Here is a 12,361-nt window from a genome sequence, read left to right as displayed (position 1 = left end):
TAGAAATATATTAAAATAATATATAATTTTTATTTTTAATAAGATATTTTAAAACATATAAAAATATATAAAAAAAAGTTTAATTTAAAACTAAAAAAAAATCTATATAATTAGAAACCAATGACAAACACCGCCGGTCTGGATGAACATCAACGATAACAAACCAAGCCTTAAATATTCTCCATGTTTCAAAGAAACAACACCAACAACAGGAAGCAATGACGACGATGAAGCTAGTGTTTATTTCTTTGCTGCTCTTGTCAACAGCACCTTATGCCTCTCTCGCTATTAGAACGCAGCTTCACAGCTTGTCTGAAAGCAGCAACAGCAAGAATTACTTGACCACTCAAGAACTCTGGTTCAATCAGACCCTCGATCACTTTTCTCCATTCGTATTTCCTCTCTCTCTTGTTTTCTTTTGATTTTGGTGTTTCGGCTGAAATAGAAACTGGGCTTCTTGTTTATTGTTAAAAAGTTCCTTTCTTTATTGAATATTTCAAGTTTGATCGTTGTTGCCATATTTTCATAATCTAAGTTTACTTAAGAAAATGTGATAATTGGGTTCTTATAATTGATGAATGTGTAAACTAATTAATAGTCTAGTGATGTTAATACGTGATTAAATGATTTATGGTGTGGAATTGATTTATGGTGTGGAATTGTAAGAATTAGTTGAAGTGATGTTAGTGTGTAATTGATGATTTTGTTCAATTAAAGTTGAAGTTTTGGATAAAATTCTGTGTGGTTTTGAAGAATATGAAATGGGTTTTGAAGGATTGGCATTGAGTGTTAGGTTTGGTTTGGTATTTGCAGGACCATCATAAGTTTCCGCAAAGATACTACGAGTTTCTTGACTACTTCAGGATTTCTGATGGTCCCATATTTTTGGAAATTTGTGGGGAGTCTTCTTGTAACGGGATAGTCAATGACTACATCAGTGTAAGTTTATAGTAGTTCTTAAGTAGCATTAAAGGATGTTTTGGTTGTTAGTGCTTGATTGTGTTTATAGGCAATTTTTAAAGTTCATTGCAAAATAAATGAAGAAAAAATTATGGGTGTTTGTCGATGTTCTCACCATGATAAGATTTGGTTTGAAAACTCAACTTGTAGTGTTCTTGGTATACTAAGTCATGAAAACTTAAACTAGACCTTGTTACATTGTATAGGTTTTGGCAAAGAAGTTTGGAGCAGCTGTGGTTTCACTTGAGCATCGTTACTATGGGAGAAGTTTGCCTTTTAAATCAACAACAACAGAGAATTTGAGATTTCTTTCGTCTAAACAGGCGCTATTCGACTTGGCTGTTTTCCGTCAGTATTATCAGGCAAGTTGTCAAGCAATGTCCTCAAGATTTTCTTCACATCAAATTTTAGTTATTGGTGAATGAAACCTGTATTGAGTTCAACCGTTTGAGATGCCTCATTTTCCTTTGATAACTGTCAATCCAATGCTAAGAAAAAGTACAGAGTCGTAGTTGTGGGATTTATCTAGTCCTGTGTTTTCCTTACACTGTGATCAAAATGTAATATGCAACGCTGCATTCTGTTCTAGATATTGATAGCCTTAAGTTATCTTTCAAATTCTCTTTTTAACAATACACAATAGCAAGCATGCAGACAAACCCACATGTAAAAAAAATATAAATATGCATGTGTCTGGATACATGAATCTGGTATTGTCATGTCTATATGAAGTTGTTTGGAAGTATGTTGAAGCAAAAGCCTGAAATGTAGAGAAATAATGCTATTTCTTTCTGATGGAAATTTCCTTGTGACAGGGAAACACTTTCCTGTATTTGTAGGTTAAATCTGTCCCAGTAGTTGTCATAATGGCTCTTCATATACGTTGAAGTTTGAAGTTGGTATTATTATTTTCTGATTCTTTGAGGTGCACAGTGATAGTACTATTCATATGCAGGAATCATTAAACCTGAAGCTCAATAGAACAAGTGTTGAAAATCCTTGGTTTGTTTTTGGTGGTTCATATGCTGGAGCACTCAGTGCATGGTTTCGTCTTAAATTTCCACATTTAACATGCGGGAGTCTTGCAAGTTCTGCAGTTGTTCTTGCTATTCACAACTTCACTGAATTTGATCAGCAGGTAAACACATTGTTGATTGTAATCCTGTAAACATGTCCTAATCCATGCTTGTGCTTTTAGTTTGATTCTCTGCAGTGTGTGGAGTTTTGGATAATGCTAGGGGTACTTAAATTTTTTGCAAAACCTTTTTTACTAAGTGATGTGGAATCTGTTACAAGGAAAGGTTCTCAAATCATGGGATGTGAATCTTATCAAATTTATTGATGCAATGATAATTATAAAATGTATTAACTAATGAATCACCGATCATGCACTGCCATATCTTTTAGTAAAACAATCTTGGTAATAAATTAATTATCTCAAGCATTATCGTTGAGTTTTAATTCTTTCTGTTTGGATATGTTTCCTCATTTTGAGAATTTTGTCCTGGTGAGATCTTTGATAAAAGACCTTTCTTGTCCCTGTCAATTTTATTTAGATTGGTGAGTCAGCCGGTGCTGAATGTAAAGCTACACTGCAAGAAACTACTCAACTTGTTGAAGAAAGGCTTGCGTCAAATAAACAAGCAGTGAAGGCATTGTTTGATGCAGCTGAGGTTTATTGTATCTATCCATATAATAATTCATTATGTGAAAATCTGGAACAATGAGATGAACTACATAATTTATGAGGCTCTGTTTACATTTATCATTTTGAATGTTCACATTTTGCCTGTATTTGCAGCTGGAGATTGATGGTGACTTCCTGTATTTTCTGGCAGATGCAGCTGTTATAGCAGTGTGTGTGATTTCCTTTTTAGTTTTGCTGACTCATACTAATTTCCATATTAATAACATCTACTTTGTGCCAATCCCAACTAGTTTGGATTGGGGCTTGGTGGTAGTTGTTTTTTTTTATAATGACATCTGCATTGTACTTTCTCAGTTTCAATACGGGAATCCGGATATAGTATGCTCCACTCTTGTTAAAGCAAAGAACAATGGAGATGATTTGGTGGTAAGATCCAGTTGTTTTCTTGCAATCTATCTTCACATATACATGTATGGAGCCATTATTTTAATTGAAATAAAGAATATACCAGTTTAGGATAGAGTAATTGGTACCCTCATTGGTCAAAGCCTGTTACTCCTTGCTTGTTCACTGATGACCTTTCTAGTTTTCAGCCATAGCTTTTTTGGATATTTGCTTTTTCTTAGTACATAGAAGTTGAGAACTTTATCAATCTTGGTACCTGGAAATGACAAGACTGAACTTTGAAATGATGATTGCATTTTGTTGTTCAGAAATTCTTTTGATATTATAGCAATTTCCTCACCATTCAGTAACTAAATGGCAAATTAGACCATGCAGTTTGAGTAATTTAATTGACCATGCTATGGCGATGGTGAGACTGATTGGTTTTAAGTCCAGCAGATTGCTCATCACACTTCTTTGTCTATGGAGTTTTAACTATTTGCCATTGATAATTTCCAATCAATTCTACCCAAACACCAAGTATCTCCCTTCATGTAGATTCCAATAACATAACAAAATTATTGGACCATTCTTGTAGGAACTACGATGCTACCCCTGCTGAAAATGTTTTCAAGACTCCCTGTCCATTGGCTGCTGTGGTAAAGGGGTGTGGTGACATTAGACTTATCTTGTTATTGTTATGGGGATTGCTTGACTCTAACATCAGGTTATGACAAATTACTATTGCTAGAAACATAAAATTTATCCTATTGACCAAGCAACAGTAATTCCTCTAACATGCTGCCAAAATGTGAGAAATATTAATTGTCACGCAAATAATTAGTAAAATATCATGGCTCTCCTCCCCCCCCCCCCCCCCCCCCATTTCCATTGCAACACCCTCTTCTTCTTTTTTAATCATGGCAACCTAAATTTTGACTAAATTGTTAATGATTCCACAAGTGGCAGCATGCCTAACTCCCATGTATCACTTTGGATGAATTCCTGCTGCCTTAGGCGGTGGGAAATTTTTGTTCATATGCTGCTTCTGTTTTTTGTTACTATAACTATTATTATAATGTTTTCTACCTTCTATGTTCAGTGTGATAATAATTTATTTCCCTATTTTCTTAGAATGGATAATAATTTAATTCTAATCATGATGCTGTTGAGACCAAATGGTTTAATATGTTTCTAATGGAAGTTTTATATTGACAAAAATAATGCAGGAGGCATATGCAAAATATGTTAAAGAGTATTATCTTGGAACTTTTGGCTCCAGTGTTCAGACATATAATCAGAAGTATTTGAAAGACACTTCTCTTAACAAACATACTGGTGATCGATTGTGGTGGTTCCAAGTTTGCACTGAAGTAGCATATTTTCAAGTGGCACCCTCAAATGATAGTATTCGCTCTTCAAAAGTCGACACAAGGCATGCTTTAAATTATCTTCCATACACGAATATGTTGTTCCAAGTGTCTTTAGACTCTCCATATGCTTCTTGTGTTGAGTTTATTATGTTTTTTTCCTGTGTTACCTCACTCTACATGATTTGGTGGCCGTATATGTTGCAGATACCATTTGGACCTTTGCAAGAATGTCTTTGGAGAGGGTATCTATCCTGAAGTTGATGTAACGAATATATATTATGGAGGCACCAATATTTCAGGTCCAGAATTCACCTTTATTTTTATTCTTAAAAGCTTAATTTGGATAGAAAATCTATTAATATAGGCATATTTCTATCCATAAGTATTTCAAATTTGAAATAAAGATTAAAATGTCTAATTTTCTTTTTCAATATTCTTACACTGAATCTCTGCACAAGGATTATTCATCTCTTGGAGATAGAGTGCTTGTTTTCACACAAACGCCGAGTATCTAGTCCATAAGTAAAGGTCATATGTACTGGATAGTATGCTAAGTAGAAACTACAGGTCATTGATGGGGTTGATTGTCAAGAAAATTGCCATTGACTGTGTTCATAAACTTTGTATCTTGCAGGTTCAAAAATTGTTTTTGCAAATGGGTCTCAAGATCCCTGGCGCCATGCGTCGAAACAGACCTCGTCCCCGGATAGTGAGTTTCCAACTGTTTGTTTGAGAATTTGATCTTGGAAAATGGGGGAAAGAGCAATTGCTTTGGTGGGAAATCATTTTTTTCCAAGTGGAACTTTTAGAAATGTCAAAAACTCCTTGAAATAATTTTTAATCAGTTCTGGAGCCATCTGCTAGCACTTGATAAATTTCTGAATGGCAATCAGCATCATCCTTCTGCCTGAACCTGATTGTATTTGGATTTCCACCCTTGAGATCCTAAATTTGGTGTGATTGTTGTCTTTCTTTTTCAATCATCTTTGCTGGTCTGGAGTGTCTGGATGTCTGGTATTACTGCTCTTTTGGTTTTTAGATTAGTCATTCATACTCAAATTGCTTAGTAACCCTTGTTATGCATAACCACCACTTAATGTTACATGTCAAAGCATTTGGGAAATGTATTTATTTGAATGCCTTTTCTTGCTCACTGAAATGCTTCTTTTAAACTTTTCAGTGCCTTCCTTTTTAATCTCTTGTCACAACTGTGGTCATTGTACTGATATAAGAGGATGTCCACAGACTCCTTTGAGCCTTGAAGGTACGTGTTAGTTTGTACTTGCTATTATCCCAAGCAATTCGGAATTTCTGATAGCTGTTAAAAGCCATCGATATGGACCATAAAAAAATTTAGACAGTTGTCAATAAACTGTACATCCGATAACTTTCCTTCAAATTATGCTGGAATACATATCCTTGGCTCTTGTCCTATTCGCTGCCAATTGTTTTCTGGTTCAACTTTCTGACACATTCATTTTATGTAACAGGTAATGCTCAGAACTGCAGCTCCCCTGAAGCAGTTGAAAAGGTTAGGCATCAGATCACAGAAAAGATGGACCTGTGGCTCTCTGAGTGTCGTGCTGGTAGTTGGAGCTCCATGTGATGCTATTTACAGCACAAACACTTGTTTTACTTTTATTTTTCCAAGTTTTTTTTTCCATATCATTGCGATCGCAAGTAAAAGTTGTAAGAAATAGATTACTGCAAATAAAATTTCAGTAAGTAAATACTGAAATGTTTGTGTTTAGAATATTGAAAACTTATGCTCAGTCACTAACCATTAATTTCTCCCAAGTGAAGTATCTCTGAAACCGACAAGTGAATTACAACGTTGGATGTTTTGTGCCTACAAAATCATGCATGGCTGAGAGTAGAAAAGAGTTTCAATTTTTCAAAACTTTTTTAATTCAATGAACTGCTTACGAGCTTACCAAATCCAAAAGTGATTCATGCATTTTTATACCTTCCAATCTCCCCCATGATAAAAATTAAAAATAAACGGGCTTTACATGACGATGAAAGTTTAAAGTAGCTCTGCTAGAAACTTAGATTGAATTTAATTAATATTCCAGAAAAAAAACAAAAACAAAAACATGGTTGATTAAGGTTTTATAAATAAAAACATAAGAATAAATTATATTTCTCGAAGGGAAAAAAACTGAAAAAACATAAATCAAAGAGGCACAAACTTGTTTAGTTGGACAAAAACGAATGAATTTTTATATTTTTAAAATAGAAAGAATATGAAACATTAATTGTACACGACTTTGACCTGCATAAATTGTCTGCCTGCGCAATCTTACACTAGGAGACAAACCATATATATAGATATATAGTCTGACTAATCGTAAACTAGCAGACACAAAGACACCTACCTGACTTGTTGCTAGAGTTAAGACGCGAAGGACAGGAAGAGAAGACAGCAAGAAGAAGAAGAAGAAGAAGAAGAAGCAATGGAAATGATGAAACTGGCTTTGATGTCCACGTTTCTCTTTTTCCTGCTTTTCTCAACAGCATCTCATGCCTATCTCGCACCTCGTACGTTGCTTTACAGCTTCTCTAAAAGCAGCACCAACAGCAACCGCTCCTTGACCACTAAAGAACTCTGGTTTAATCAGACGCTTGATCACTACTCTCCATTTGTATCTTTCTCTCCCCCCCCTCTTGTTTTCTTTTAATTTTAATGTTTTTCTTGAAATCAAATTATGGGTTTCCTGTTTAGAATTGAAAGCTTTTTTCTCCTTAAAAATGGGTTATTTTAAAGTTTGTTTCTTGAATAAATCCTTGAAGTTTACTGAAGAAAATTGGGTTCTTGTAATTTTTATAAAATGCATATGCTAATTGATTGGTTGGTGATGTTAAAGTGCAGTTAAATGGTTCATTTAGTGTGGAATTCTAAGAATTAGTTGAAAATTGAAATGATGTTAATATGTGATTGAGTGATTCTCTTAAAGCTTAGGTTTTGAATAAAATTCAGTGGTTTTAAAGAAATCTGAAATTGGTTTTGAAGGATTGGCATTGAGTGTAAGGTTTGTTTTGGTATTTTGCAGGATCACCATAAGTTTCAACAACGGTATTATGAGTTTCTTGACTACTTCAGAGTGCCTGATGGACCCATCTTTTTGAAAATTTGTGGGGAATCTTCATGCGATGGGATAGCCAATGACTATATCGGCGTAAGTCTTTGGTAGTTTTTGAGTGGTATTAAGGGTCTTCTGGTTGTTAGTACTAGAGTCAATTTTTAATAAAGTGCATTGCCTATTGAATGGGGAGCAAATGACGGTTTTTGTCGACGTCTTATCACTGTAAGAGGGCATTGATGATTTACAACCCGGCAGTGTACTAGGTGTGCTCGATTGATGATAAATTAAATTAGACCTTGTTGTTTTATATAGGTTTTGGCGAAGAAGTTTGGAGCAGCTGTGGTCTCACTTGAGCATCGTTACTATGGAAAAAGTTCACCCTTCAAATCAACAACAACAGAGAATTTGAGATATCTTTCATCTAAACAGGCACTCTTTGACTTGGCTGTTTTTCGTCAGTATTATCAGGCAAGTTGCCGTGCAATTTCCTGAAATTTTTCTTTTTCACATCAAGATTATTTGAAGGTAGAGGCGTTCTGTATTGAATCTGACCATGTGCTATATGTCATTGTCCTTCAAATATAATCTATCCACTCCAATGAAGAAGTTCAGAGTTGTGGTTTTGGAATTATTCTAGCCCTGCATTTTCATTTTGCTCAATCAAAATGTAAATTTCAATTCTCCATTTTTTTTTCTAGACCTTGATTGGCTTCAGCTATCTTTCTACTTCATTGTGTAACAATATACAAGAATGTGCTTGAAGATAGGAATGAATCCAGAATGTGGCATTTGTTGGGGGGGGGGGGGGCACTGACCCCCATTAAATTTGTTGCTGCTTGCGGACAAACTCATGTGTTAAAATATAAGTATGCATGTGCAGGGATACTTGAATGTAGTATGGTTGTGCAAAAGCATGCCTAAGAAAAAGCCTGAGATGTAGAGAGACATTATTATTTATTTGGAATGTTAATTAATTCCCATATGCGTAACAGGGAAACTTAGCCTTGTCTACAGGTTTAAATTTGTCCCAGAAGGTGTCATAATGGCCTTTCATATGCATTGAAGTTGATGTTAATATTTTTCTGTTCTTTTGAGGTGCATGGTGATAGTTCTGTTCTTTTTGCACCCAACTCTTATTTTTTTGTATGCTTTCTAATGCAGGAATCCCTAAACCTGAAGCTCAATAGAACAGGCGTTGAAAATCCTTGGTTTGTTTTTGGTGTTTCATACTCTGGAGCTCTTAGTGCATGGTTTCGTCTTAAGTTTCCACATTTAACATGTGGGAGTCTTGCAAGTTCTGCTGTTGTTCTTGCTGTTTATAACTACACTGAATTTGATCAGCAGGTAAACACAATAGTTATTATACATCCTGTAACCATGTCCTGATGCATGTTTGTGTGTTTATTTTGATTGTCTTCCATACATTGATTTTTAGTACTTTGTTTTTTGGATATGCTTCTTCCACATCATGAAATGTTTGTCATGATGAAAGACCTTTCTGTCCCTTGCCATTTTATTTAGATTGGTGAGTCTGCCGGGGCTGAATGTAAAGCTGCACTACAAGAAACTACTCAACTTGTAGAAGAAAGGCTTGCATCTAATAAAAAAGCAGTGAAGACCTTGTTTGATGCAGCTGAGGTTTGTTTTATCAATCCTTTAATAATACACAAAATAATGAGATGAAATTCACACTTCATGAGACTTTCTTTACACTGATTTGCAGCTTGAGATTGATGGTGACTTCCTGTATTTTCTGGCAGATGCAGCTGCTACAGCGGTGTGTGTGATTTTCTTTTTATTTTTGTTGCCTAGTATGAGGTCTTCATATTAATGATATTCACCGCCCTACCTTTTCAGTTTCAATATGGAAATCCAGATAAACTATGTCCCCCTCTTGTTCAAGCAAAGAAGGATGGAGAAGATCTGGTGGTAAGCTCCAGTTTATTTTCATCTATCTCCATGGTCAAAGCCTGTTACTCCTTGCTTATTCACTAATGATCCATCTAATTCTTGATCCTGGCTTTCTTGGATGTTGCCTTTTCTTTTTTTTTGGATGTCATCATGTCGAGAACTTTATCAATTTCGGTGTTGGCAAGTTCAAACTATGAGATGTGATGATTGCATTTTTTTGTTTAGAAATTATTTTGATAACGTTGATTGTACATGGCATCCTATTCAGTGACTAAATGATGAATTAAGCTATCCAGTTTGAGCAGTAGTTGGCCATGCTGCAGCTTTGGCAAGTCTAATGGATTCCAAGTTCAGTAGATTGATCATCATGCTTCATCTTATATGCTGTATAAAAAGGTCACCCATGATAATCTCCAATCAGTTCTACCTGGACATCAAGTATTTCCCATCATGTAGATTCCAATGCCTGAAATAGAATTGTTGGGTTAACAATCCCCTAGGAAGTTCATCTGCTAAAAATGTTTTCAAGACTGCCCTTGTGCATTAGCTACAGTGGTAAAGGGGTGTGGTGGCTTTAGGATTGGTTAATATATGTGATTATTCGTTTCCTTTTTATAATGATTCTACCTTTTCTGTTCAACATAATGTATTGGTGATGATTAAATTTATTGGCGAATCATGAAGCCATCTCACCTTAGTCTCTGGTTGTTTAATATGCTTTTAATGGAACTTCAAAATGCAAACACAGGAGGCATATGCAAAATATGTTAAAGAAGATTACGTTGGAAGTTTTGGTGTCAGCGTTCAAACATATGATCAAAGGCATTTGAAAGACACTACTCTTAATGAGAATTCTGGTGATCGGTTGTGGTGGTTCCAAGTATGTACAGAAGTAGCATATTTTCAAGTGGCACCTGCAAATGATAGTATTCGCTCCTCACAAGTTGACACAAGGTATGTTTTTTTTTGTATGCATTAATACGATTAGTGTGTGTTTAGACTCTCTGTTCACTTGTTATGTTGTTTGGTTTATGATGCTCCTTTTGTGCACAATCTCACTCTGCATAATTGTTTGTCATATATGTTGCAGATATCATTTAGATCTTTGTAAGAAGGTCTTTGGAGAAGGCATCTATCCTGAGGTTGACAAAACTAATATATATTATGGGGGCACAAATATCGCAGGTCTGGGCATTGACCTCTCTTTTCTTGAATATTTTTAATTCTTATCTCTGTACGAGGATCATTTCTCTGGGAGATGGAGGTGCTTGTTTTGCACTTGATCTCTGAGTAGACCCAGAAGCAAGGCCACGTGTACTAAATAAAAAAGCAAGTTCTGAAGAGATAGGCGTTTGATTTCTGAAATGATTACTTCCATTCAAGGATGGATTTAGCCCCCCAACACACTCACACACACAAAAGAAAGAAAAGAAACACACTGAAACAAAAAGCCTTAAATGCACTCCTGAAAAACTTGCCTATTAAATTGTTTTTTCATAGCTTTTGTATCTTGCAGGTTCAAAGATTGTTTTTACAAATGGGTCTCAAGATCCCTGGCGCCATGCATCAAAGCAGATTTCATCTCCAGATAGTAAGTTTCCAACTACTTAATCTCTTTTGCGTGGTTTATTTTTCATCACCTTTCCAAGTCTGGTGTCTGAATGCTTGGTACTAGTATTACTGCTACTAGGCATATGTTCATAAATGGCTTAATGACTCAATACGCAGAACTACCATGCAAACATTACATGTAATATATTTTGGGAAATATATTCATAATCATACGCTTACTTGTTCCACTGAAATGCTTCTTTTAACATTCCAGTGCCCTCCTTTGTGATGTCTTGTCATAATTGTGGTCATGGAACTGATATGCGAGGATGTCCACAATCTCCCTTCAACATTGAAGGTATGTTCTAGTCTGTGCTGCCTATTATCGTATAAGATTATGGCACTGTATATTGATCTAGTTTCATTGTCATCTCAAGCAATTCAGATAGTTTTAGAAGCCATTAATACGGACCTTAACAAAATTTGGACTGCTGTTCAACAATAAAATGTATATCTGACAGCATTTTTAATAGCATTCCTTCAAATTATGCTGGAAATCATATCCTTGTTCCTTGTACTGTTTGCTGGGAATTGCTTGCTGCTCATCAACTGACATTGTTATTTTCAATTACAGGTAATGCTCGGAATTGTGGTTCCCCTGATGCAGTTGAAAAAGTAAGGCATCAGATCATAGAAAAGATGGACTTGTGGCTCTCTGAGTGCCATGCTAGCGGTAGGAGTTCCATGTGATGCTATTTATAGCAGAGACGCATATATTTATAACACGGCTGATTAACTAACCTTTATCTCATGTATTACCTTCTTAACAGATGTTTAGTTCCTCATCTATGAAATGTATTGCCCGCATGATTGTGATCTTGTCTTCCCTGGAACCCAAGTGTGTAGCAAATGGCAGTTATGATCAAACTTGTTTTATTTATTCTCCAAATGTTACTTTCTCCTTAAATGCGACAGCCAACTATAATGAAGAGCAGGAGGAATTACAACTGTTAACATCTTCAACCTCTCCTGATGTCAATCTTTTGTACTGTCGCTCTGTTTCTGGTCTCTAGCTTTTCCTGCAGTTTTCCTGCTCTAATCTGATTGTGGAGCTAAGTGTAGTAACGGTTATTTTTCAAAGTGTTTTCTCAGAAATTTATCAAAATAATATTTTTTTTATTTTTAAAAAATTTATTTTTGACATTAGCATATCAAAACAATCTAAAAACAATCTAAAAATACAAAGAAAAGAAAATCAAATTCTGATGAAAAACAGTTTGAAACTCAATTTCGAACATCCCTATTCTCGCTGGCCTTTTTGCTGTCTTTTGGTTCTCCTTGGTTTGTGTCTCGCAGCTATTTTTGGCTAATCCTCCTAGTTTCCTATGTTGCTTCTGTTGTCTCTGACCCTCAAGAGTGCGTTTCTGCTGATGTAGCCTTTTTGCATG

At 35.4% G+C, this 12,361-nt stretch overlaps 2 protein-coding genes across 3 annotated transcripts; both read left to right on the top strand.

Moving 5' to 3' along the window:
* The first annotated feature begins 125 nt into the window (after nucleotides 1–125).
* On the top strand, nucleotides 126–6,162 carry LOC133673104 (probable serine protease EDA2). Its single transcript, XM_062093753.1, has 12 exons — nucleotides 126–392; nucleotides 814–939; nucleotides 1,167–1,322; nucleotides 1,916–2,098; nucleotides 2,517–2,633; nucleotides 2,762–2,815; nucleotides 2,963–3,034; nucleotides 4,222–4,427; nucleotides 4,570–4,664; nucleotides 5,000–5,074; nucleotides 5,546–5,629; nucleotides 5,856–6,162. The coding sequence occupies exons 1-12, from the start codon at nucleotides 219–221 to the stop codon at nucleotides 5,969–5,971; spliced, it is 1,458 nt and encodes a 485-aa protein (XP_061949737.1). The 5' UTR covers nucleotides 126–218; the 3' UTR covers nucleotides 5,972–6,162.
* Nucleotides 6,163–6,670: 508 nt separating this feature from the next.
* Nucleotides 6,671–11,927, top strand: LOC133673103 (probable serine protease EDA2). 2 transcript variants are annotated; one of them, XM_062093752.1, is made up of 13 exons: nucleotides 6,671–7,010; nucleotides 7,419–7,544; nucleotides 7,764–7,919; nucleotides 8,613–8,795; nucleotides 8,973–9,089; nucleotides 9,175–9,228; nucleotides 9,309–9,380; nucleotides 10,111–10,316; nucleotides 10,453–10,547; nucleotides 10,879–10,953; nucleotides 11,188–11,271; nucleotides 11,548–11,646; nucleotides 11,744–11,927. In XM_062093752.1, the coding sequence occupies exons 1-13, from the start codon at nucleotides 6,822–6,824 to the stop codon at nucleotides 11,749–11,751; spliced, it is 1,464 nt and encodes a 487-aa protein (XP_061949736.1). In that variant the 5' UTR covers nucleotides 6,671–6,821; the 3' UTR covers nucleotides 11,752–11,927. The 2 variants fall into 2 exon arrangements, with proteins under 2 accessions (XP_061949736.1, XP_061949735.1); XM_062093751.1 differs by having other exon boundaries at nucleotides 6,672–7,010; nucleotides 11,548–11,927.
* Nucleotides 11,928–12,361: the final 434 nt, after the last annotated feature.

Source organism: Populus nigra, chromosome 14 (genome assembly GCF_951802175.1).
Source record: "Populus nigra chromosome 14, ddPopNigr1.1, whole genome shotgun sequence".
Lineage (NCBI taxonomy): Eukaryota > Viridiplantae > Streptophyta > Magnoliopsida > Malpighiales > Salicaceae > Populus > Populus nigra.
Note: the sequence above shows the minus strand (reverse complement) of the source record. Positions and strands in the feature narration are given on the sequence as shown.

Excerpts from the sequence above, each read along its gene's own strand:
- LOC133673104 (XM_062093753.1), top strand. The coding sequence starts at position 219 with ATGACGACGATGAAGCTAGTGTTTATTTCTTTGCTGCTCTTGTCAACA. Across the intron at positions 940-1,166 it reads TAGTCAATGACTACATCAGT|GTTTTGGCAAAGAAGTTTGG; the intron begins GTAAGTTTATAG and ends TACATTGTATAG. Across the intron at positions 2,099-2,516 it reads TCACTGAATTTGATCAGCAG|ATTGGTGAGTCAGCCGGTGC; the intron begins GTAAACACATTG and ends AATTTTATTTAG.
- LOC133673103 (XM_062093751.1), top strand. The coding sequence starts at position 6,822 with ATGGAAATGATGAAACTGGCTTTGATGTCCACGTTTCTCTTTTTCCTG. Across the intron at positions 9,381-10,110 it reads AGGATGGAGAAGATCTGGTG|GAGGCATATGCAAAATATGT; the intron begins GTAAGCTCCAGT and ends ATGCAAACACAG. Across the intron at positions 10,548-10,878 it reads TGGGGGCACAAATATCGCAG|GTTCAAAGATTGTTTTTACA; the intron begins GTCTGGGCATTG and ends TGTATCTTGCAG.